The following is a 27,124-nucleotide window of genomic DNA, read 5'->3' as shown; positions in this document are numbered from 1 at the left end:
AAAGTAATTTTAGAACAAAACTTTGAAATATTCCATTTCACAAATGCTACCATAAACCATTTCAACATTATCAACGTGACTTGTTTCAGGTGTTCTAGATGAAAACTCATTAAAAGATGAGGCATTTTCAATACATGACAATTTTTATAAAAATTACACATTTAATCAAAAAATGTTTCAATAAAAACATTTTTCAACAGCTTTAAAAACAACCTTGCTAGCATAATTCCTATTTGGGTTAAAAATGGGTCTGAATTCCATATCTAAACCCCTCAAGTTTCAGAGGTTTCATAGTTGTTAGCATCAGAAGGGACCTCAATAGTGATTCTACTTGTTGAATTGGACCCAGTCCCTGTTTCTACAGCCACACAAACCTGAGTCCAAATTTTAAGAGTTCCAGAGTCTTACTCTTTTCTTCCGCAGTCTGGCACCCCCAAGCTTTTAATTTTCTTCTAATTTGTTCCAACTGAAATCAATCCATTTGAAATTTTGGATAACTGCTTGAATGTCAGCAATGGTATTTTTAAGAATGTTTTGGGATAATCTAAGACGCTGTCTCATGATAGGATGATTTGAAATGTTGATGGATTTTCATTTTTGCACAGTTGCTTTAACATTTTTTTAGTAAATACCATCTCTAAAAATGTCAAGCCATTCCAGAAGTCATTTATCCTATTAATCTCAGGAAAGACTGGTGCCTCTATTTAATTTGGGGAAGGGTGAGAGATTCATTTTTTAACTTGATTTACCATATTTTCTTAACTACAGTGTGCACATTGCTGCAAATAAATAGCTGCTGAATATCTCCATACATACTATATGCAAAAAATATGGTAAGAATGGTTTCTGCTCTTATGGGCAGAAGTAAAAGTAAAATCTGCATGCAACTCAGAGAGGAGAACAAGGGTCAGGCCTTGCTCCCTAGCTGCTGACACTCAGTTACTTCCTACAAGGAAAGACCTTTGTTCTTTGTTTTGTCTTTCGAAAACAAGGTGTGTGTTATATTCTAGGGCATGTTATATGTAAGGAAATATGGTATTTTGTGAGGTATTTTGTCAGGGAGTTCTCTGACATCTTGTGTTCTCCTGGTAATCTCCATGAAGGAGGAGTATCATTTTGAGTATCCCGAAGTCAGTACTACTCAAATTATGGCCCAGCACACACACCCAAGTCATCCAGCCTGGGGGCTTCCCGGAGTCCCAGAAAGTTGGCAGTGGGGAGGCAGTGCTAAGCTTAACTGTTGTATCTCTGGGATACAACAGTAATCCACATGGGAACAGTAATTAATTAATTAATTAATTACAACAGTAATTCCCATGGGAATTACTGCTGCCACTGCTCCCTGCACCAATATATTTTTGGACTCATGGACAGCCCCATGGAGCAGATGACACAATCCCATGTGCCAGATCAGACCAGTGTGCAGGCTCGGTTCTCAGCCCCAGGCCCAGCATGCAGTGCAGGCACTCAAACCTGGACTCGGCATACAGCACTGGGTCACGATCCCAGATCCGGCACACATGGGTGAACCCAGCACAGGGCCCCAGTCCTGGCCCCATCTGTCATATCTGGCCTGCAGACCAGCTGCACCCCACTCATCTGACTTGCATGCTGGAAAGGTTGAGCATCACTACGCTAAATAAGAGGCAGGAGAGTGAGGGCCTGAGTAGGACTGGTGGTTTGAAAATACTGTATCAGAGAAGCAAGGCAGGCAGTACATCTGTGCCCCTGCAGAGCAAACAAGCCTGAAGGGTCTCCTCATGGACTACTGCAGAGTTTATAAACACAACACAAACTTTTGCATTATATATAAAACCAGATGGGACTCCTGCTGATGTTATACAGGATGAGAGAAAGCACAGTTTACTACCACGGGAGACTTTATCTCTTCAGAGAACTCCAGAATAGGTTCTTGTTATCTGATATAGTGGGAATGGGTGATATAATAGCTAGGATATTCACTAACCCAGGTACCCACACTCAACAGAAGATGGTCTATCACAGAAGACTGGAGGAACCACTAGTCCAATACATACACCTACCTCTCTTTTTCCCTCTTACACAGAGGCAAGTTCTGCTGCCATGGGTTAAAGTGACCAAAAAAGCCAATAAAACATTGGGCATCATTAAGAATGGAACTAACAACAAAACGGAGAACATCATTGTGCTATTATACAAATCTATGATACTCCCACGTCTTGAATACAATGTGCAGTTGGTCCCACATCTCAAAAGTGATGTAGTAGAATTAGAAAAGGTACAGAGGGGGCAACCAAAATGATCAGGAACATTGAGCCGTTGCCATACCTGGAGAGACTGAAAAGGCTAGGACTCTTCAGTTTGGGAAGGAGAAGGTTGAGGGAGATATGACAGGTCTATAAATTTATGAAGGGCATGGGCCAAGTGAACAGGGAATTGTTCTTCACTGAGTCCCAGAATAATAGAACTAGGTGACACCTGCTGAAATTAGTAGGTGGGAAGTTTAAAACTAACAAAAAAAGTACTTTTGTATGCAACACGTAGTTAACTTGTGGAATTCATTGCCACAGGAGGAGCTGGAGGTATACCAGATTCAAAAAGGGACTGGATAGAATGGCCTGGCGGGCTCTATCCTGCCCACGGGTCGTATTTTGCCCGCCCCTGGCCTATTAGGATCATAGGAAAGTAGAGCTGGAAAGGACCTCACAAGGTCATGTAGTCCAGTCCCCTGCTCAAGGCAGGATCATCACAGACTAAACCATCCCAGCCAAGTGTCTGTCTAACCCGCTTTTAAGTTTCCAAACATGGGGAATCCACAGATGCTCTGGGTAGCGAGTTCCAGTGCCTCACCACCCTCATAGTCAGAAAGTTCCTCCTAATCCCCAACCTAAATTTCCCCTGCTCCAGCTTGAGGCTGTTGTTCCTGGTCCTGCACCTTATGGCCACAGAGGAAAGCCCATCTCTATCCTCTCTATAATCACCCTTCAGGTATTTGAAAACTGTTATCAAATCCCCTCTCAGGCTTCTCTTCTCTAGGTTAAATAACCCTAGTTCTTTTAGCCTTTCCTCACAAGTCTTGCCTCCCAGGCCCCTAATCATTGTTGTTGCCCTGAACTGGATTTTTTTCCAGTCTGTCCACATCCTTGCTGGACACAGTACTCCAGGGGAGCCCTCACCAGTGCTGAATAGAGAAGAAGGAATCACTTCCCTTGTTTGGAAGTAACACTCCTGTCAGTACAACTCAGGACACTCTTGGCTTTTTTTGCAACAAGAGCACACTGTTGGCTCTTATTCAGCTTATGGTTCACTGTACCCCCGGGTACTTCTCTGCAGTACTGCAGCCTATCCAGTTATTCCCCAATCTGCATTTGTGCATGCAGTTATTCTGTTCCAAGTGCAAGACTTCAAAAGAAAAAATGCCAATAATTATATTTAATTCATCTTGAAACTGCTAGTTTAACTGTGATTTAGTCTCACATTTTTTTAAAAGGGTTTATTTTCACCTAGATAGTTTTAGGACATCTTCATTTGTGGCTATAATGATTAAGAAGTAATAAAAGTCATGTCCACATGATATCTATACTTCATCTTATCTATTGTACACTTCACGTGGAAATCCCTTTCACCACCTCTAGCTAGCCTGGTAGAGTGAATTGCTGATACTGATAGGCTTAAACAGCTTTAGAAGAAGTAATTAGATATAATGAGTGGCAGTCTGTGTAGCAGATGGGGAATGACACTCAGATATGGTGATGTATTAGTTTGAATGTTCCAGGAAGCAGATGGAGTTTTCTTCTGGTTGCATATTGTGGCAGACAGAAAACTGGCCAAATGAAAACAATATGTGTGTTTTAAGGACTGCAACACAGCAAAGGTAGGAATCAGTCAGTTTTAAAGGGATGCCACGTTTAAAATAGCATCTGTTGATCTGTGTTACTGACATGTCTTAACTAAGAATTAAGGAAAATGCACCTGCACACACATTAACTAGTAGAGCAGTAGTTTTCAGCCTTTTTTCTATTTGTGGACTCCGAAAAAATTTTGAATGGAGGTGCAGACCCCTTTGGAAACCTCAGACGGAGGTGTGAACCCTTTGAATTGTAAGTGTAGGTATTCACATACTTTTGATTGACCATGGCCATCTTTCGTGGAGCCCTTAGACATAGTCTGCAGACACCCAGGGGTCCACAGACCGTAGGTTGAAAACCATTGTTCCAGAGAGTAAATTTGATTGTACTTTGTAGTAAAAGTAGAATAGATAATGATGCACAGCGTTGAACTGGTTTATGTCACTCCACTCTAGGATAATTACCTAGAAAAATAAATTGAAGAGTAACTATTGTACCAATTGTGTGCTTACTCAATTTCATCTCCTTTTGCTCAATCCATTCCAAATCAATTCTTCCACTATGTAGTGGTCAGACACTGTAATAGCACCGACTGCAAGCAGCTAGCTTGAAAGATCTGGTGAGCTGCCACTCGTCATCACAGAGGCTGTAGAGAAATCCCTTTTTTTTTTGGCAACCTCCCTACTTGGAGTCCGCCCTCCCCCCACCAATATTGTTGTTCCTGTGTATCCTACATAATAAGATTATTATTTATTATAATGATGTCAAGTAATACATTATTTGTATTACCATAGTGACTAGGAGCCTCATTTGTCAATCTAGACTAGGGGTATCAAACTCAACTGAGGGCCCCAGCTGGATTCAAATTTCAGGGCTTCTCACAGGCCAGATCCAGCCAAGGGCATGGGGATGGTTCCCATGGCCATCATGATGATGGCAGGGGGTATAGTGGTCCAACAGTGGCAGCAGCAGTGGGTCTGAAGAGGGCAAGAGGTTTGGCAGCAACAGTGAGTCCAGGGGAGGGGTTGGGGGCAGCTCTGCCAATGGCCAGCAGGGCCAAAGGCCTCCAAATTCTGTGGCAAGCTCCACCTCCCAACTTCTGGTGGTCCAGTGGTAGCCCAGGGATTTCAATAGAGCAGCTGTGTGAGTCTGATGTGGCCCAGAAGCCCATTGTTTAACATCCCTGACCTAGACCCCTACTTGTTGGTAGGCACTTTGAAAATATGGAGTATAAAGGATATCCCTGTTTCAGAGGTCTTACTATCTAAGGGAAAGACAGAAAACAACAGATGACTATAAACTTGTACATGGGACACAAAACACAATGAAACAGTATTGAAGAACAAGATGGACAGCAATTTCAGAACAGTTTCAGTTAACCAATGCCAAGTATTCTGTAGGCATCGAGAAAAAAGAGAATGTTAAGGAGGATTTAAAGAAGGCTAAACATATAGTTTTGGGCAGGTTTTTAGCAAGCTCTCCTAAGTGTGAAAACTAACAAGGGAGGAAACATGAAGGTACTTGTTTGAAAATCTGGCAAGCAAAAAATGGAGCTGATATCATTTGCCAATAGGAGGTGGGTTTCTTTATCTCAGTAGTGAATCAGAGATGATAGGGCGTGTTGGTTGTAGCCGAGTTGGTCTCTAAAAACATAGGCAGACAAAGTTATTTGGGTAAATGTGATATCTTTTACTAGACCAACTAAATAGTTGGAAAAATTGTTCTTTGCATGCTTTCAGGTGCAAACACCCTTCTTCAGGCATAGGGAGAGTCTGCTGGTGTTTTGTGTTCTCCTAGATGGAATAGAAGCCAATATGCAAAATGCTGGTCTGTGAATATGCAAATGTGTAGCCATGAAGATCAGAGGCCATGGGAGACAATAGGTGTGGGGGGAAGGGGGAATGTTGAACTGGTGACAGACTGTAGCTGCTAAAATGTAGGGAGGTTACCTGGGGTTATCAGATGTCAGGCAGGTTATAATGTGTCATAAATCCAATGTCTATATTTAGTCCATGATTTCTTGTATCCAGTAGATTTATAAGGTACAGTTCATAGGCTCATCTACAAATGGTGTTTTGTAAATTCCCTTTGAGGATAAGAACTGAGAGATTGGAGAGAGAGTGGCTGTGTTGTGAGAAGATATTTCTGGAGATGCAGAACGGTGATGGTTCACTTGTGGGGTGTGGTTATTGTGGGAGTGGTGGAGATACGTTGGCAGGTTTTACATTTCTTGTCCTGGCATGGTCTGGATAAAGTTGGTGTGCTTTGGGTCATAGGAAGTTTGCTTCTGGTGATGAGATTGGTGAGGTTCGGTCCTTGTTTAAAGGCTAGGATGGGTATTTCTGCAAAGATCTCTTTAAACATGGGGTCTTCTTCTAGTACGGGGTTGCAATTGCTTGAGAATTTTCCATATAGGTTCCAGGGAGACAACTAATGGTGTGCAATTCATGGGGATTTTCTTTTTGTACTGCAGCAATTCTTCATGTGGTATCCAAGTGGCTCTTTCAAAAGTGTGATCTCTCTCTCTCCACGACTGTCCTTTTTGGGTGCAAGCCCTTTTGCGCTTTATGAGGTAACGATCACGGGTGTTCTCAGTGCAAAATCGGTGGTATCGAAGGGCTTGGCTGCATATTACAGCTTTCTTGGTGTGTTTAGGGTGATTGCTGGCCTCAGACCATGCTGTCACCACTGCAAGATCTCATCCCCGGCTATGGAATAGCTCCCTGCCCAGCCACATGCCCTGCCAGTGCTGCTGGGGCTGGTCTCCATGGAAACCCTGCCCCCCACCCCACTGTCATGGCGCTGCTGCTGCTGGGGTCTCCACGGAAACTGGCCGCAGGGATGCAGGCAGGGGCTGCTGGGAAAAACCTAGCCGCCAGCTGGATCTGCCATTTTGCCAACCCCTGGGTTAGAGCCAAACAAATTCAGATTGGGAACAGTGGCAACATGTAGGGGGTACACGGGGGTGCATGTGCACCTCCTGAGAGCGCTGGTGAACCCCCTCACAGCCAGCGCTCCCCGCTTAGGCGATGGGCAGGGGGGCAGGCAGGAGGGCCGGTGCCTCCCGCGAGGGCCAGCCAGGGAGTGGGGGTGCCAGGAGAAGTGCCACTTCTGGGTGTGCAGTTGTTGTTTGGTTTCTCCTTCTGGGCACGCGGCTCACGCTTCCCAGTCAGCGCAATCGGCCTCGAGGGGACCCACCCCTCCCACTCGGTGAGATCAGCTGCAGAGGGACCCTCCCCGGTCGCTGACTGGTCGCTGGGGGGCACGTGTCCCCCTGACACAGGAGGCACCGGTTGCCCATGATTGGGAAACAGACATATCATTAACCAAGTGGGTGATTAATCATAGGAATAAACTGCCCAAGTGGTGAATCCCCCCTCTCTTGAAGTCCTCAAATCAAGACTGGGTGCTTTTTTCCAAAATGAGCTCTGGTCAAACATGAGTTACCAGTCTCAACACTGAGTGGAGTTTAAAGGTCAGGCTGTTTGATGCAGTGGTCCCTTTCGGTATTACAGTTTATGAATTAGTCTCCCTAGTGCACTTAAGAAGCAAAAGGCAACAGCTTGGGGCTGCTGGGAATAAGGAAGCAGATCATGGAGCCCAGCTGGTGGACAGAGCCGATGGTATGTTAACTGCATTTCCCTTGCAAGGCTGTTTGGAGCTTCACTGAAAGAAGCCTTCCCAATTCCTGAAGGAAGACGTGCAACGGGCTGTAATTCCTAGCTACTTGCTTACAAGACTTGCTTGTGAGCAGGATTTAGAGCAGCTGACTCTACCTTGCAGGAGAAGAGTGGGGTAATACATCAGCAGCTGTCCACCTGCACAGCCTGCTGCTTGGGTTCTGGAGTGCTGAATGAGTTGGCTGCCTCTTTTCTTCCCCTGGCCTTGAGGAACAGCTGAGAGAGCGGCATGCTACAATTCTCAGTTCGATGCACACAAGCTCTGTGTTCCTCTCAAAGTTTGCATTCATCATCCCAGTGCTCAGTCTCTCACTCCACTCACTAACACAAATATCATTTGTTTTCTGATTAACAGGACAGACAATCCCAATACAATACAACCCAATAGAAAGAACCCCAATGTGTCGGTCTCAGATCAGCACACAGAGCTGAGATTCATCAGAATACATGAAGTGAAACACTTCTCATTACAACAATAGCAGCAGTGTGACCTGTGTGTCCTAAGATAAATGACACCAACAAGCACCATCTTAATGAGTGCTATGGAAAGGGCTAGAGAAAGGAAGCATGGTCTCTACACTAAACCCTGAATACATAGGGCAAAACCTGGGGAGGCCCATTTTAAGCACCGTGTTGCAAAAATATTAAGTACCTGGCCTTGAAGGGCTATTCAAATAAACCAGTGTAGGTGCAGCAGTGCAGCTCTTATAGTTCTTACTGGTTTCTTTTAAGAGTAAATTGATAAAACAATGTGAACTCCCCCTTTCCCTTTCTACCACCCTCCCCTCCTCTAAACTACCCACTTGCCCCACTTGTCCCATCCCATCTTCTAACCTCCCTTGTGACAACTCTCATCTCCTCCTTTACCCCTCTCCTGACTTAGCCTCTTTTTGTTCACAATGTATGTATGACTTAGGTTGTGCCTACACTGGCTCCATATTACTGTTGTGGTTGCTCCTAAAAAAAAGACCTAGTCACCTGCTCCTTTGCTGGATTTTCCAAATCTGGAAATACAGCAGTAAAGAAGCTCCCTAATGCTGTTGCCTTTCTCTTGAGATGTTGAGATCTTGAGAGTGGTATGGAGGTGCCGCTAGAGCACTCTTATCACCTCAACTCTGGCAGAGGAGATTATGGAGTGGAAGCAGGTGGGCTGGGTTTTATGAGACATATACTTAGTGTCTGCCATCTTAAAAAAGGACTAGGATGCCATTCAACATGGTTCTATGAACAATAAATCCTATTAAACAATCTGGATTTCATTTTCTGAGGACTCTACAAGTTTTGTTGCTAAGCGTAAAAGATTTTGTAAGGCGTTTGACTAAATACCATATGGTATTCTGATTAGCATAAAACAATGTATATGAAGCACACAGTACATGGAACAACAATTGCCTGATACATCTCAATAAGTCAGAGTTTCACAGTGATTGCTACCAGACCCAATGTTTCCATCAACAGTCTGGAAGTAAATATGAACTCACCACTGATAACATCTGTAGATGATAGAAAAAGGTTGAAGTGGTAAATAATGAATACCCGACAATCCCATAGAGATGTCTGTATTATTTGGTACATTTGGTCCATTCAAATAAAATGTGTTTTAATACAGCCAAATGTAAAGTTACGCATGTAGGACCAAGGAATGCAAGCCATATTTACAGAACTGGGGACTGATTGCTGGCAAATAGTGATTCTGAAGAGTGTTTAAAGATCATTGTGGAACAGCAACTGAATATATACTCTTATTGTGATTCTGTGGTGAAAAGGACTAGTGCAACTATAACTTGTAAAGAGGAAAATAGTGATCAAGATGGGAGAGGTAAATTTACTTCTTCTTTGGGCAAGGGTGTAAATGATATTAGATTACTACGTCCAGCCCTAAGGTCCACATTTGAAAAGGGAATATCTTTACTTGAAAAGAGTGCAGAAGTTATTCAAGGGCTAGAGAAAACACCTTCCAGTGAGACACTTACAGAGCTTGATCTATTCAGTTTTTGAAAGGTGACTTGCTTGCTATATATAAATACCTTGAAAGAAAAAAAAACCTTGGTATTACTAGAGAAAAACCAATGGCTAGAAACCAAGGACAGACAAAGGGCCTTGTTACATGTTGCACTTTGAGCTGCTCAAATGTTGCTCAGTGTTAGTGCTAGCTCAAGTTTGGAGCTGTCACACCTTAAAGCTAAAAACCTTCTCTGACTGTCCCCAACCTGCACAGCTGTGACTTGTCGCTAGATGGGTGGTAAGCAGGGCCTGACTTTCTGCAGGCAGGTTTATGCTTCCTTCGCAGCTCTTCAGACAATCTTCCCAAATAAAAGGCAGCAGCAAACCAACAACCAAAACCAAACAAAGCAAAACCCTGATGCCCTGTCCTGGGCACTAGGAGGAAAACTCTTTGGCGTTAGCCACAACATAGCAGCAAGCTTGTTCTGTTCACAACTCACCTCCAGTTTGCAAACTGTTCCCTCACCGTTTACTTGCTTGGGGTTTTAAGCTACAAGTGGTACACTCCCTTATTATCCAAAAGTTCCTCAGTAGGGCTGACTGTTCCCTCTTAAAGGCCCAGACCATCCTATTACAGCTGCCTTGAGTCAAAGAAACAGAGATAATGGTGAAACAGATTGACCACATTTGTGTGACGGGGAAGTGCAACCTAATAACAACTCACTTCTGGCAAACCAGCTTCCTAATATGGTTAGAATATGATATGCATGTTCACCCTGTACTTTAAAATGTACCAGACTGACAAAATAATAATATATGGAAGGGAATGCATAGAAGTTAATGACACTGATCATGCTAGTGATAATTCATACCGCCTCTTCTGGACAAAAGTTTACAGTTCATCCTGATAACGGCGTGGGTTATTATTATCCATGTGACATGGGAGCTTAAACCTCAAGGTCTAATACAAGGCCTCCTTTTTTTGTTACTCAGTACTGTTGGTCTAGTTAACCTCAACTTTCAGTTACATTTCAGCTCATTAAAAATTTCTCTTGCAATGAATATTTGATCTCATGTATTAGTGCACTGATAAATGATGTAGGCACTGATTTGTGTAAGGCTGTCCTCTGAGATCATAATGCATCAAATTCAACTTTACTAATGAGATAAGCACCTCTTTCCTACCTTTTAAAATATTAACAAGTATATTAGTTGCTTATGGCTACTTGATAGGCAAGACACCAAAAAGGAAATGCCAAAATTCTAGATTGATTGAGAATAAATTGCTTCATTATCTGGATATGGGATATTCCCTGAAAGTTTTAGGGACTTTGGGTCCATAAATCAAAGGCTGAGCTACAATGAGACATACTGTAAAATTGTCAATTTAATTACTGTCCAGGGTTTCTACCCTGTTTTTCTCCTTCCATATTTTTTGTGCTTAATTTTAGGGAAATTACAGCTCATTTGTAGCAGTAAAGTCTGGCTTGAATTCCTGTTTGTGAAATTGCGTGTTCAGATTCTATCAAAAAGTAGCTGTCTCCAGTGCCTTTTGCTATGAACTGCATTAAATGCATGCAATACACAGGAACAGTGGTAAAAGAGGAGTTTCAGTTTGTTTACAGGATGGGGATCAGTGTTGTAACGGGTTAACGACCCTGTGCCAGGGCAGAGGGTCAGTCCACAGTGATTCTAAAGACTACTGTTACATGCTCACTTTTTATTCCCTTAGATTCAAATGTAATGAAAACATAACACCCAAAACCAACCACAAACCAGGACAGCCTACTAGTTAGGCACACGTATGCAGAGGCTGAGTACAAAGGTGAGGGTAAAACACCTGAATCCCTCTGGAATATTGCAGTCCCCAGCACCTACTATTTCTGAATCGCAACAGCTTTCCCATGGCCACTTCTTCTTTATCTGTTCCTTCTGTCATGGCTTGTGTTTGCTGCTCCTGGTGTTTTCTGCAACTGAGAGGTTGTCTTACATCAGTCAGTGTGCATGTTCACTGAACCATAGAGTATTGTCAATATTCACCTTTCCTAGCGTTTTTGTGTTCCCCCAGTGGGATCAATCATTCAGGGTGATTATGACATCAAATGTTGGTGATACAAGTGGAAAAATAGCTCTTACTTCAACATAGAACTAGATTTAGTTTTTTTGTTGGAAACCTAATTCTCACCCTCTAGCAAAACAAGAAGCTGGCCTATTTTTGTAGTTTCTTCTGTTCGTTTCTAACTACAAAACAACCTCATAACAAATCTTGTTAATAATAACCCTCCTGCTTTTAACTATCCAGAAAGTAGCAACTGATTTTTCCCTTATGCAGGAAACTGGTTAACTCAACTACAGCAAACACCCTCTTTTAAGGAGATTTCTTCCTGTTTTGTGGGGAGGGGGTTGTCATAATGAGGCTTCACTGTACTTTCAAGTGAATTGACTTAGCTCATGAAACTTGATAGATTTTGGTTGCAAACTTTGCATCCTCTGACCCCCTCTGCAATGTGGTCAGATCAGATCAAAAGTCTAACAACATGAAGTATATATCTTTTGAATCCACTGGAGCTTTTGTATTTTCTAGTTCTTTTCTAGTTGCACTAGCTTTTCTGCTAGCCCAGTTGCCTTTGCATAGTAAAAACTTTGCATGTATGCTTGTACTGATACATGAAAAGTGAATACCCAGAATGAGTCACTGATTATTGTGTGCCGTTATCAGTTATAGACACATCTGAAAGCCCACAGCAAGTAAATTGTCATTTACAATGTGTTATAGAAACACTTGATGCGCTATGCAACAGCTCAGTTAAAGAATGTGAGTGTTAGACCACCCAAAATCGAATCTGCCCACCATAATCTATCCAATTTAATTCCAAAAAATCTGTGGCAACCTTGGACAAAGGAGAGTCATGAATCTCATGTGTTTTCAGGGTTTTTAGCATTCTGTTTCCTGCATTTAATGCAGCTTTGACACTTGAATTCTTGACATTTTTGCTACTCGCAGTCTGGAGTGATCTATCACTTCAGATAACTAACAAAGAACATAAACATGCTCCAGATAATTCTATTCTTAATTGTTATTGTGGATGGGTCCTAACTGGATTCCTGAAACCAGACTAAAATTCAAAGGTCAACATGACCAATCCAAGCCCCTAAGGACCTGAATGTCCTCCATCCACACTGTAAACATTAATCATCATATAATCAGAACAGACAATCTCCATTTCCTCTTTTCCTCTGGCTCATTTATAATTTAGTATAGCGAATCCTAGACAGCAGTGTGGAAAAGCAGCATGAATAAAGCATACTATTTTCACTGACCTTAGCACAAGGAATAGGAAAGATCTACTGCTGATGAGACAAAGTTGGGAGGTGTTGTTAATACCAAAGAGGATTGGAATAACATGCAGGAAGAAATTGATGATTTTGAAGGGTGGAATGACAGAAATGGAATGAAAATCAGTAGTACAAAATACAAAGTCATGTATTCGGTGTGTAATAACATGAACTTTTGTTATATGTTTGGAATTTAGAAACAGCAAAGGAGAAGAAATAGCTGGATGTAGAAATGAATTGTAGTATGACTATGAGCCACTAATGATACAGCTATGGTAAAGAGAAATGCAATCCTAGAATGTATTAAGCCAAAAAAAAAAACCCCCGGAGAGAGGGGAGACTAGTGTGTACATTCCTGATCACTCACATTCAAGAAAGCTGCATTACACTGGAACAGGTGCAGAGACAGGAAACTTGGATGAACAGGGGAATAGTGGACCTGTTTGATAAGAAAAGACTAAAGGGCTTGGTTTATTTAGCTTAGCAAAGCAAGGGCTAAAACTAGATATTACTGGTCTTTATAAATATAGTATGAAAGTAAACAATAGGGAAGAAAAAAGAGGAAAGCAAATGGGCATAAACTGGGCATGAATACATCTCAGCTGGAAATCAGAAGGGTTTGGGTTTTTTTACTAATAGAGCAGTGAGGTTCTTGAAAGGCTTTCTAGTAAGAGTAGTGCAGGGAGGACCAAAAAGCTAACTGATTTTAGATGGAGCTTGATCACTTCATAAAAGGGATTTATTGGCATGGCTCCTGAGATAACAGGGCCTGGACGCACTGGGAGTGTCTATATGTTCATTAATACACAGTAGTAACTGCATACTTAATTTAGTACTTGCTTAATGAAGCTCTAACTAAATATACAGTAACTACATTTACTGAGCAGTAGCACCGGCACATGGGGTTTTTTCTGACGTTTACTACGCAGTAGCCTAATAACACTGTGCAATAGGTTTTGCACGATTTTGGACTGGCACACTACTGCACACTGTTATTAGGCTACTGCGCAGTAAGCATCTTGTGTAGACGCACCCACTAACCCTCAAATTCCCTTTCAGTTCTATGCACCTATGTCTATCAGAAACCGCAAGTGTCATCTGACCTTTCAGAAATCTATAGGCTACATTACAAGGTGACAACAAGGCATTATGGTCCCATCAAAATTTTAACAGTACCGGAAACTATTATCTAATCTAGTGCCGTCTATAAAAAAATCATAAAATAAACAGTGACTCAGTGCATGGTTTCTAAATGAGTAACATGCACTAAGCCATGGCTGGTGTCAATGTCTTAGTAACCTGGACTACCCCATGTTTAGAGAGCTTAGTGTGGGCTGTGGAAGCATCTTATACTTTGTATACTGGGTTGGGGTATCATTCTTCTTATGCTAAGAATACCACCTGATCATATCACTGGGGTAGGCAGCAGTAATACCTTGGGAGCATCACCATGGAGTGGGGGAAGACTGTCCCAGTGTGTGTGTACAAGACTTGTAGCCAGGCACTCTAGAATTTCAGTCCCAGCTTTGGAGCCGACTCATGAGCTGTCCTTGACCGATCACTTACCTCCATTAATCTAATAAACTGCCTGGAAAATGGTGATAATTATATTACCTTTCTTATTACTGTTAGACGGGTATTCTCAGAATATATTAGTTAATGATTTACAGTAATCTAAAAATGAAAGGTCAAATTCTACTAAATCAATACATTCCCATGCCAGTGAAACTGGCACATGAAAAACATGCATCTTTTCACCATCATTTGGAAACTTTCAGCTGATCAAGAAATTGCTCTCTTAAAGAATATAACTTTATTCATTTATGTTTTTATGAAACCTATATATAGGATTGATAAATGCATGGGACTCCCTCCCTCTATAACGTTAGGTTTCATATATGAGCTACCAGTTTCCTAGCTACTAATGCAACTCTGCACAGTAACTGCAAAACTTGGCCATAAATGGAAAATTCTTCAAGACCTGGATATTACTGATTAGCAGATGAGATTTGTATTAAGAAATCCTATCCCAAACGTCTGCTGAAAACAAATGACTGCTGTCATAGATTTCATAGACATTAGGGCTGGAAGGGATCATGCGCATGGCTCTCATCTGGACTCTCTCAGGCTTTTACACATCCTTTTAAAATTGTGGAGCCCAGAATTGGATGCAGTACTCCAGCTGCAGCCTCACCAATGCCGAGTACAGCAGGAGGATGATATTCTGGGATTTGCTTGAGAAGCATCTATGGATACAAGCCAGAATTTTGCTCGCTTTACCAGCTGCGACATCACATTGGTAGCTCATATTCATCTTGTGGTCAATCGTGACCCCCAAGTCCCTTTCAGCCATGGTGCTAGCAAGCGTAGCACTGCCAAACCTATAAGCATGCTGCGGGGTTTTTTCCCATGGTGGAGTACCTTGCATTTTTCAGTGTTGAATACCATCAGGTTTTCATCCACCCATTTTCTGAGCCTGTCAAGATCAGCCTGGATCACCAGCCTATCCTCAGATGTGGACGCTTTACCCCAAAGTTTGGTGTCATCAGCGAACTTGGCCAGTCCGCTTCTGACACTAATGTCTAAGTCATTAATAAAGATGTTAAAGAGTATAGGCCCAAGGACTGAACCTTGGGAGACCCCACTGATCACGGCACACCACAATGATTTACTTCCGTTGACCACCACTCTCTGAGTCCGACCTCGGAGCCAATTCCCCAGCCATTGGACTACAATGCAGCCGAGGCCACAGTTGGCCAATTTTTCCATGAGGGGATCATGGGACACCAGATCAAAGGCTTTTCTAAAGTCAAGATATATGACGTCAACCTCTTCTCCCTTGTCCAGGTGATAGGTCACCTGGTCATAGAAGGAGATGAGATTGGTCAGGTAAGGCCTACCCACAACACACCTGTGCTGGCTGTCCCTCAGGATGTTGCCATCATCCAGTTTGTCAAGAATGGTCTCTTTGATAATATTTTTCAAGATCTTCACCGGGATAGAGGTCAGGCTGATGGGCCTGTAGTTCCCCGCATCAACTTTCCTCCCTTTCTTGAAGATAGGCACCACATTGGCCTCCTTCCAATCTTTGGGCACTTCACCTGAGTGCCATGAGTTCTCAAAGATCCATGCCAGTGGCTGAGCTACAATGCCTGCCAGCTCCTTAAGTACCCTGTCAATTAAAAAAAAAAGTAGCTATCTCTTTTCTTGCAGTCACACTAGGACACATTATTACTTGCCTTGCCCATGGTGTAGAAATGCACACCTCTACAGTACCAGTGAAAAGTGGAAGGAAACCCCAGACCAGAAAGACTGCAGTATACATCCACTGGCCTTTCACTGTGCACAGCTACAAATGACAATGCAAAATACAAAGCAGTGGAGAATTAGCCCATTGGAGTCTATGAGCCATGAACTGCTACCATCATTCCTGAAATCAATTGATTGTATTCTGTCCATAGCTACATACAAGTAAATCCAGAGCAACACTTCTGACGTCACACTGTTGGAGTAATTCTTTTGGACTATACATGGATTAGAATCCTGTTTCAGTATTTCCTTACTTTACCCTTTGAGGAGAAGCCTGAAGCTGCTGGTCTGTCAAATCTGCCAAACTGACATCTTCTTGAGAAGACAAGTGGGATGTATATAATCTTAGTAGGATCTCTTCTTATATTACCAAGTTAGGTTAAATTAGGTTAGCTTAGGGTCTCTGCAACTACCAAGCCAGGCTCTGTCTCTTCATCAGTGTGTCTTGAGTAGTCATTCACACCTGTACAAAGTGTACCTAAAAGACTGCCATTCTGCCTTGGTATCATTTTGCATCCTTTCCCCTCACTTTGCACAGCTATAAAAGACTATGCAAAGTGCAGGACTCTGGGGAAAAAGATCCATGATAGATTAGACATTAACGACTGAAATGGATACCACACTGGGGAAGGATCACAATGTATCAGATAAACAGGAATTAACTGGAATCTATTATACATTCTGGCAAATATACTTTTCATAATTTATGCATGGTATTGACATCATTGCCAACACATCACATGTATTTTGTTAATAATTGTTATCGCTTGCTTTTGCATTTAGACAAAAGCTTATTAAATGTAAATAAGATGTATTCCTTGTGCCTAAGATTTTGAAGTGGGCAAGATGAGAGATTGAATTTGGATGGCTTGCAGCTGCTCAGAGAGCTGGTACATTTCCCTGATAGCTGTATTCTGCATTCCAGAACCTAAGCATCCTTTGTTGAATTCTCAGCATTATCTCTAGTCCTTCTGATTGCAAAGAAATCCTTTGTAAATATGAACAGCATAACAAATTTACTAATGACTGCCTGAGTCCAAAGATATCCTGAAACAATAGCTCTGACTAGTATTTATCTCAATAGGATTTTAATTCTGAATTGACTATAAATGACAGTTCAATGTCAGTATTTATTCCACTCACATGTATCAACTTTCCTATAACTGCCTCCTTCAACAGAACATAATTAAAGAACATAAGGAGTAAGTGGTGTGCAGTTTATAAAATACTTTGTGATTCTTCAGAATGAAGATGCCCAAATGTTATGTGTGAGAGATCATCATTATTGATGCTTTATGACACATGAAAGAGAGGTGAATAATAAAGGCAAGCATATTTTAAGATATGTTCTGAAACACTGGGATAAAGTTTGCATGTAAAACTTGATATCACAGAGTTGGAGCAAATCATTAAGTCAGTATTCAACACTGTCTAGATCCATGTATCACCTCCCCAACTTTAATATCTGTGCACCTCTATTATCAATGGGAATTTTGTCACAGGTGGAATGAGTAATGACTGTGCAGTGTGGTCCATTGAGAATTAAGAGATAAATATATAACATTTTCCAGAAATTTTCCAGAAATACAAACACTAACTCTGTGCGAGAATGGGCTTCTATTTGTATTTGAGGACTTCAAGATAACATAGAAATAGTTTCTCTCTTGTTTATTTATGTGAGTTTATAGAGTATTAATAGAGTATTAATAGTCTATCAAGTCATTAAAAAAGAGGCATCCAGGGTGATGAGAATTCTGAACAATCATTCTATGAAAACAACCTCAAAGGCTCAGAGCAGCCTATCTTCCTTACCAGTATAACATCGTAGCTCATAGCATCTTTAATGCAATCAGTATCCCACAATACTTCATACAAGCAAATACTACAAAGTAGCCTGTGGCATCCTGTACAGAGTACAGTGATATGAAGAGACTATGCAGTGAAAAACAGAAAGTACCTAGTCATGGGGCCAGCTGTAAGTCATGTTGACTACTGAATCTCGTATTTGCTGAGGGTCACTTGAACATGCTGTATGACTCTTCTTGTATCAGCATGCACATGTGCTTAATGAATAGACTCATTGTGCATGCAGCCTTTGTATCATGGAAAGGAATATTCAGAACAAGTTTTCATTGTATTGTAAGATCCCATTATTCCAGCTATCCCAGCTCATTATTCAGTCCAGTTAGGCTGCTACTGTACAGCCTGACATTACAAAGAACAAAGGTGAAATCTGTTCTCAGAATTATGCCAGTAGTCACCTGGGGAAAGAAAACTTCAGAGCTCTACCCAGGTGGTAAGGAACAAAGAAACCAGATACTGTTTAATGTTCAAGCACAAATGTGAGCATTTATGTCTCTAGAACATAATTATATCAAATAATAGCAAACACAAATCTTCACAGTAAAAAACAGGGTACAATCCCAGACACCAGTTCATTTATAGGAATTATCCAAGTTTGCTGCCAGATTTTGATAGAATTTAGTAAGTATTAGAGCAATTTAAATAAAAATACCAATAGGAAATATTAATAATTCATATGGGTTTATTTTCAGCTTCATTTGAAGAATTAGGCAGGTAAACTCCCATAACATAGCATACTTTGATATCACATACTATCGAATTATATTGTTTGGAACATATAACCTAACAGTCAAGATTTATTACAATGATACAGCAATTCAAATATTAGCTTATGAAAGCAATGAGAGACTAAGGAGATATTACATTGTTATAGGGGGTTACAGATGTGTATCCTCATAAAAGTAACCTTCTGCTAAAATAATTTCAGTAAAAATAGATGTAACATCATAGCCACAATCATCCCTGTCTACTCAGATCTAAAGGAGCTAGGGAGCCAAGGAGGCAGCCCACTCATTTCAATGCAGGAGACGCTGATCCTAGGACAAGATTGTACATCTAACAAACTATTGGGCACAATGGGTAAAGAGAGATGCCTGGGCTACAGTCCCTGTTCTCAGGATTATTACTGGTTGAATCCAGTGACTGTCTAATGTAAAATGTGTCAGTGAATCAGGGAACAGAACCAGTCTCCCCCATCCCAGTATTAGGCTACAGAGGACACCAGGCTCAATCTTTCCTGCTTTTCTTCCAGTCCTGTGGGTCTTGCAGTCTTGGCAGCCCTTGTGTTCTAGCCTCAGCGGGAGAGGTGAGGCCACTGACATGTGTATTGAGCAGTCACACAAAAGGAAGTGACATCTCCCACATCAGCAGTGAACTCCCAGCTGCTCTGGTCTCCCCACTGCAGGAGTTGGAGCCAGAGCTGGAACAGGGAAGATATAAACAGGAGCAGGGACAGGGGTGGGAGGATGAGGCATCTCTAGCTTCATTGCAGCAGCCCCCTTAGGCAGTGCCTAGGGCTTGTGCCCTGCTCACTCACCACTGTTTACGCTTCTGGTACTAATAGCAAGGTGGTAGCAGCAGCTCAGAGCTCACCTGAGTATTTATTCAGGATCAGGGTCAACACTTTGGGTGTGTTTCTGCAAATAGGGAAGCCCCAGGTTTCCTTGCTTGCAGATGGGTGCGGGGGATTCCAACTCAGGACACACCTCTGCAAACAGGAAAACCGAGGCAGGCGCTCCCAAGGCTTTAGGGGCACACCCTGGGAATTCCCCTGCAGGGGCACACCATTCCCCTGCAGGGAAGTTCCAAGGGCATGCAGGATCGGGGCCCCCCCGGGAGCATCTGTCCGGGGTGACTGGAGAGTGCAGGTAGCTCTAGGTTGCCCGCTGTCTCTTGCCTTAAAACAAACAGACATCTACCACAAAACAGCAGCACAAATTAATACTACCTTTTGTCATCACCAAGAATTTGGGTATTTGTGGCAGAACAAATGGCATGAACATCTGTTTGCTTTCACTTTACGCCGCCATATGAATTTCTGCAGCCTGAGCTGGCTAGCATGGGTATGTCTAGATGAGCTTCTGGCATACCTTGGACTGTAGTGTAAATATGCCCAGAAGCATTGATATATCTAAAGGCTAAAGCTGTAAACCTTTTCTCATTTAAGAATGCTTTACTTCAGGGGTGGGCAATTATTTTGGGTGGAGGGCCGCTTACTGAGTTTTGGCAAGCCATCGAGGGCTGCATGACAGGCAGCCAGGAGCAGATAAATAATAATTTTCTAAATTTTTTAGGGGTCCCGCGGTCCAGATGGAATGGCCTGGCAGGCAACATCTGGCCCCCGGGCCGCATTTTGCCACCCCTGCTTTATTTACTAGAGCAGTGTCAGTGAGATCCATAAAATTATTGCCATGAAAACGGACTATCTGTAGAAGTAACTGTTGCAGGACTAAGCCTCTGTGGTTTGGCTTTAGTGGATCTGAGCTCAGGTTATCCACAAAAGCATGTATGTTTAAATAGGTACATTTATTTTTCATTTTATCATGGGCTAGATTAGGGCTGTCGTACTTTTAAGTAGTTGGGGCCCACCTGGACCACACAAGCAGGGGGGACACACTGCATAGGCAACAACAGCGTGAGCCTCAGGCAGACCCCCAACATTGCCTCCATGCAGCATGTACAGGTAGCCCCACTCTTCAATGCTACACCGCATGCACAGGCAGACCCCGCCCCCCCTCCTCCCCCTGCCACCAGCCTGCTACACTGCACTGCACTGTGGGCTCCTCCAGAACCAATGGCTCCACCTTGCCATGGCACCTTCTGGGGCTGGTGCAGGAAGCAAAAGCCAAAAGGAGCTAAGTGAAGCCCAGAGACCCCAGCTGCTCTTGCAGCCAGAGTAGTGGGGGAAGTGGTGGCTGGGTAGGATCTCAGGGTCCACCAGTTGGACAACCCTAGCTAGATCCTCAAGACCTCACTCAGAGCTAGTGTGTACACTGGTGATCATTTTTTTCGTGCTATAAATAATCTCATTAATTGGAAGGAACCATTTGTGCAAGTGTTTACTGGTAAGATCTGTATACTCTAGCCCTCGGTTTTTACTCAATCAGTAGACCTGATTGAGTCAATAGGAGTTCTGTGTAGGTAAGGAGCGAGTCAAAACATTGGGAATAAATACCAGATGGCCATCTGACCCACTCTGGCCCACATGCCATGTAATACAATTCAGACAGCTCACTGCAGAATTATTTTCCACTTACTGTTGTCTCTGCTTTTCTAGTCAACCACTCGACACCGTCACAGTTTTGATGCAGAACGGGATGCCAAGAAACTACACAAAGCTTGCAAAGGGATGGGTAAGAATGCTCTTGTTTTTAATATAAAGGACAAAACCCCATGGGCCCAAGTACAAGCTTGGAACAAAACAGCTGGCTTGATCTGTCCAGAGCTAATGTTTCAGCTTGCTATGAACTCTAAAGTTCACGTACCCTACCCTCTGTGTATACATGAATATAGATTCATAGATACTCACACAGCATCATACAAATTCAATATAAAACATTTTATAAGCACCGTGCAGTATTAATATGCCCCCTTAAGATGTATACTAGCTATCCATTTAATGTCACTGGTATAGGCAAAGCTGTCCATTTAATATCTATACATAATTCGTCTACATCAGGTTCCTGTCTGACCCAATGATGAAGAAGGAAATCACCAACCAATCAAGACAAATGTTCCTCCCCAGTACTCTGTCCTCCTTACAGGGCCAATCCGAGGAAGTCCTTAGCACTTCCCCTAAGCTTCTGACCACCTCTAGCTTCCACTGAAGTCATCAGACAGAGAAGCCAGTTGGTGTCTCACAGAGTTGGGCTTTAAATCAATCCCTGGTATGTTAAGTGTGGCTTTCACCCAGGGGGTAAGGTGAAGATGGCATTTTTTACTGCAATAGACCCATCAAGTTGCCAATCCCAATAACAGCAGTAGCAGACTGGCTGATCAGGGCAAGCTAAGGAAGCTGGAAAATATGAACTGTTCTGCTGCAATACTGGCATAAGGGGTAGGCTACATTGGCAGCCATCTAAGGACACCTGAATTTGAGGGACACGTCTTCCTTAACCAATCCTCCAAGCAAGACTGCCACACAGAGGACATACCTCCATACCGGCTGGGTGCAGTGACAAAGCACCACCGTGTCTAACAATGCATCTAACCTACTCTTAGGCTTTTAACCAGGAACTATTAAACCTAATCCCATATCCTTGTTCTTTGCTGACATATCTAGACAGCATCCGTATGCAGATGGGAATGAGTCAAATGCTTCTAAATACAGATATTTATCTTTGTTGTTATCATCTATTTATTGTATCTATAGCACCCAGAAGCCCTGTTCAGGACTAGGTTCCCACTGCACTGTGTACTATTCAGGCACAGAATAAAAAGGCAGTCCCTGCCTCAAAGAGCTCACAGGCTGCATTTTAAGAAAAGAGACAACTGGTGGATACAGACAGAGGAGGGACAAGGAAACAATAAGTCACTACTGGCTGGCACAAGTCAGCGAGCTCAGTTCACCTGACACATGATCCTTTTGGTGCCTTGCCGACATTTCACCAATGTCTCCATCTCATCGACTTATGTGCCCTTTACAAATACATTAAACATTTTCCCCTCCAGCTCAAGTTAACGATGACTCATGCAATTGGGTGCAATGATACAATGCGCTGGAGCACATGATTAAAATGATCTCTCTCTAGTGATGTCATTAAAGCTTACATCCCAGATCATTAGCCTGCTGGCTGGAGTGGCACAAACACTGGCTAATGGATGTGAGCATCTTTGTTTAGCACAAACATCTGCTTACAGAGCACAGACAGGGAACCAAGCAGGATGAGGTAACTATTTAGTGAGTTGCCTTTGTGCTGTTTATTGTAGACCTCAAGTTTTCTTTCAATTAGGGAAGGAAAATTAAAAGCACTTGAAAGGGGTGAGACAATCATTTTTCCTAGTGGCTAAATCTTTTAAGGTCATTCTTGTTATCAAGCTGTTCCCAAGAGATCCACTCACCGTTGCTCCAAGGCAATGTCACTGGTATAGGCAAAGCTTTCTGGCAGGTAGGCTGGACATTGATGGTACTCTGACTGTATTAGCAACTTGTAGGATCATAGCGGCAGACAGGAAACGTAAGTAAAAATGACAGATCCTCAGATGCTGCCTCACCACCATGTCACAGCTGTTCCTTTCTATGTCAAAACATTATTGGCTCTTTTCTTGCCATTGTACCTTACTCCCCTCGCTCCTCTCTTCGTATCTGCCTTGCATTTGCCCTTCTCCATTTCTCACCCAACCTTGGTGTGTTGATGATAGTATCCATGCTCACAACCCTCTGGCTCTGACATTGTGAGCCAGGTGTATGGCATATGGCACTGAGGGAACTCGGATACCTACAGAGTTAGAGGGCCACTACATGGAGCTTTTGAGGATCTATATTCTGGATTCAGGTTCTTGGAGTGACAGTCAGGCACTTAAATCCTTTTGTAGGTCTAGCTGTAAAAGAGCAAAGATTAGCACTGCTATAGGCTTGATCCCACTTTCACTGAAGTCAGTGAGCTTTTTGCCACTGACTTAAATAGGTTAACTTCTCACAAGCTATGCTGGGCTGGATCAGACCACTGGTATAATGATAACCGGATTCCAGCAGCAATCAATAACTAGTCCTTCCAAGTAAGCTAATTTCCAAACACAACAGTTAATACACCCAGCTACATCTTCAGTGCCTTACTGGATAAAATTCCTTCCTTATTCTTGAAGGGTTAATCATAGAAAAGTAGGGCTGGAAGGGACCTCTGGAAGTCACCTAGTCCAACCCCACACCTAAAGCAGTCCAACCCCTATCCAAACCATCCATACAAATTGTTGTCTAACCTATTACTAAGACTGCACAGTCAAGCTTGTCATATAGACACACAACATAGCCCTCTAACCTGCCAGAGGAAAAGCAGGCAGCCGGTGGCAGCCAGTATCCTGCTACTGTAAGGGTTGTTTTACCCTGAAACATGAGATCTGTGCCCAGGAGTGTAACTGAGACAGACAGCATCCCTGGGCACTACCTTTGGGGGGGACCATGCAAAAGCAGCTGCTGCCGCCCTGGCAATTGACCCGGCTGCTGGAATCAGCACAGCAGGAGCTGGCACTGCCCCATGCTGCCCTTCTATGCCTTTGTCTGCACCTCTTCATAATAGTTGAGCTTTAAGTAGCGTTGGCACTTCCACTTCATGTTCTGAACACTGGAACTGTTTGTAAAATAAGATTAACTGTTGTAACTGTTAGGCACTAGAAGAAGCTATTGTCAACACGAGCAGACTTTCCAAAGTAAATGTTCTTCTAATTAGAAGAGATGGTGTTTGGCCTTCTTTTCTTCCGTCTGCAGGAATGAAATCTGAGAGATTTCTTTGTTTGCATTAACTTTTTTTTTCTTTTTCTTTTTAGGAACAGACGAAAAGACAATTATTGAAATTCTGTCCAGTCGATCATCAGAGCAGAGGCAACAAGTGAAAGAGAAGTACAAAACCATATATAGCAAGGTATTTCGCAGTCAGTCGTGGGCTGCCTAGCCTAGAAGGTACATGGGGCTAGCATAGGTAAGACCCACCATCTCCTGTAGCCAATGGGACAGCAGGGAGGTGGACAGTATTGCCATCCATCCACCTGTGGCCCTTCAATCCAACCAATCAGATAACTATTTACAACTGGGCTATTTAGGAACAGCCTTCAGCTGTTCTTGGGGAGGCTCAAGCCCACACTTCAAGGGGCTCAATTGTTGCTGCCATGGCTCATTTTGAACCCGGTGCTCTGGGTTCAGAAATGTGCCTCTACATTTCACCCCTTTGGATAATTCTATATGTACAGCAACTCATAAAGGTACAGAATTAAGGAGTTAATTTCTGACTCTGTAATCATTTCAAATTAATCATCTTGGGCCTCATAGACTGCTTGGTTAATGGAAATTGGCCTTTACCAATTTAAAACATTTTATCTAAAATTCAGCAGAGCCTGAATGCATGAAACAGAGAGTAAAAAATGCACTGAAAGTAGGAATGGAAATTCCCTTCAGAAATCCCTTTGAGACCAACGCAGATTCATAAAGACTTCTTTGATCTCATTTATGCCAATTTTACCCTGGTGTAATTGTATTAATTTAAATTGATGGAGTTCTGATTTACATCAGTGCAAAATTTGGATTCCAAATACAGTTCAAAACGTCAGAAGTTTGTTTTGGTACTTGGGTGCTGAAGGGAAAGACTAGCTGCCTGAGGAATTTAGAGATAAGAAAGATACTTTAGGGACACACCACTCTCAAAACACTACTTTAGGGAAAGGACTGAATTCTGCTGGCCTTAAATTAGTGGTCAATTAAGGTCCACCTGCAGATCAAGTCATTAATCAATGTCAGGAAGGGTGGGAGCACTGGGCCCCAAAATCCACCTACAGGCCAAAGCTGAAGGCAGTAAAAATTTTGCCTAAGGACAAGAAAAAATGTTCCATATTTAAAGCATTTTCCACAGATTCTGAAATTATCAGATCATGACACATCACAGTTATGACAGAAATTCATGACCAACCCAACATTTGGGGTGTTTGTCACTTTTGGGAGACATCAAACTTGCCTGTACAGCATGAATCTCTTGAGAGATTGTAGCAAGTAGTTTCTGCTCAAGGCATGGAGCTGTACATCTCAGTTTTTCTTTCATTTAACAGCACTTTTACACTGATGTAAGTCTTTTGACTTCAGTAACATGACTGTTGATTTAAGCTGCTGAAAGTGAAAGGGGATTCAAGCCCCATAGATTTAAAAGTACATTTCTTTTTTCTTTGGTCTGAATTTGTGAAAGACTTCCTATAGCACAGGAATCATTCATTGTCAAATTGCTTAAAACAGATCATTAAAGACAACAATAAACATTACTTTTCATTTACCAAAGATCTAAAATTCATAAATAACTTTTTTCCAGGGATTTTTTATATTATGAATCAACAAGAACAAATCAGAAATTTTCCAAATTAAATATTTAACAATCAGAATATGCTGATTTCTCCAAATAAATCATTCTCCATTCCTAGAAACACATTTATTTTGCTAAAAATTTGATTCTCATAAAAAAATTGTAAAGTATTTTGATAGAATCAAAACATTCTATTTTGGCCTTTTCAGAGCAAAATCGTTCAGTTCTTTTGCATCAAAATGATTTTTTCCTTTCACTTTTTGACTATATTGCATAATATAAAAAATGTCAGATTTGAAAAGGAATGTCTTTGCTGCCTTTAAATAAATCATTTCAATCAACCCGAAGAATAATTTGGAAGGATTTAATTTTACAAGATTTTTTTTTAATGGTTTTGCTCCATTTCAGAAGAGAACATCCTTTGTGAAATTTTCTGCAGAAGCAAAAATGCATCTACCCCCTCAGCTCTGGAACTAACCCCTCTGGCTCTGTTCTTAGGATTTGGAAGAGGTGCTGAAAGGAGAACTCAGTGGGAATTTTGAAAAGACTGCATTGGCTCTGTTAGGTCGTCCTTGTGAATACGAAGCCCAAGAGCTTCAGAAAGCAATGAAAGGTGGCGGCACTGATGAGTCACTACTGATCGAGATTCTCTGCACAAGGACCAATCAGGTTGGTGAATTTCCCACCACTGTTATATGTCAGCTCAAGCACATCAGTTTGTGTACATCACCATCACCCTCTAGAGGATGATATGTCATACCTGAAAAGCATGGGGGTGCATTTCTTGCTAGTGGCTGCAGCCCAAAGGAGTCTCTCATACACATGTCAACAACATTGTTCTTCAGGAAATGGCATCAAATACAATGTAGTTAGATAAAGAATATTGCAGTGCAAAAGTAGTATTCCTTCACTATCTTCATTATCTTCTAATGCAGAGATAGTAATCTGTGGTGCATGTGCCACAAGTAGCATTGGCAACAGCACATGGTGGGACAGGCAGCACACAGGGCAGGAAATAGTGCCCTATGTGGCAGATAGGGAAGGAAACAGAGAGCAACACAGCATGCGGGGTAGGAAATGCAGAGCAAGGAACGGAAAGCATAGACAGAGGAAGACGATAAAAGTGACACTCAGGGGAGGGGGCTAATTTGTGGCACATCAGCCAAGA

At 42.2% G+C, this 27,124-nt stretch overlaps 1 protein-coding gene across 1 annotated transcript in view; it reads left to right on the top strand.

The window, feature by feature from the left end:
* Positions 1 to 1,097: 1,097 nt before the first annotated feature.
* The window catches only part of ANXA13 (annexin A13), a 35,142-nt gene continuing 9,115 nt past the window's right edge, over positions 1,098 to 27,124 (top strand). Inside the window, exons 1-5 of the mRNA XM_006028469.3 lie at positions 1,098 to 1,130; positions 2,066 to 2,257; positions 21,237 to 21,312; positions 24,443 to 24,537; positions 26,455 to 26,625. Of these exons, the coding sequence (XP_006028531.1) occupies positions 1,098 to 1,130; positions 2,066 to 2,257; positions 21,237 to 21,312; positions 24,443 to 24,537; positions 26,455 to 26,625 (567 nt within the window). The remainder of the gene's footprint in view (positions 1,131 to 2,065; positions 2,258 to 21,236; positions 21,313 to 24,442; positions 24,538 to 26,454; positions 26,626 to 27,124) is intronic.

This window comes from Alligator sinensis, unplaced genomic scaffold (genome assembly GCF_000455745.1).
Source record: "Alligator sinensis unplaced genomic scaffold, ASM45574v1 scaffold681_1, whole genome shotgun sequence".
In the NCBI taxonomy this organism is placed as follows: Eukaryota; Metazoa; Chordata; order Crocodylia; family Alligatoridae; genus Alligator; species Alligator sinensis.
This window is presented reverse-complemented; position numbering and strand designations above follow the sequence as displayed.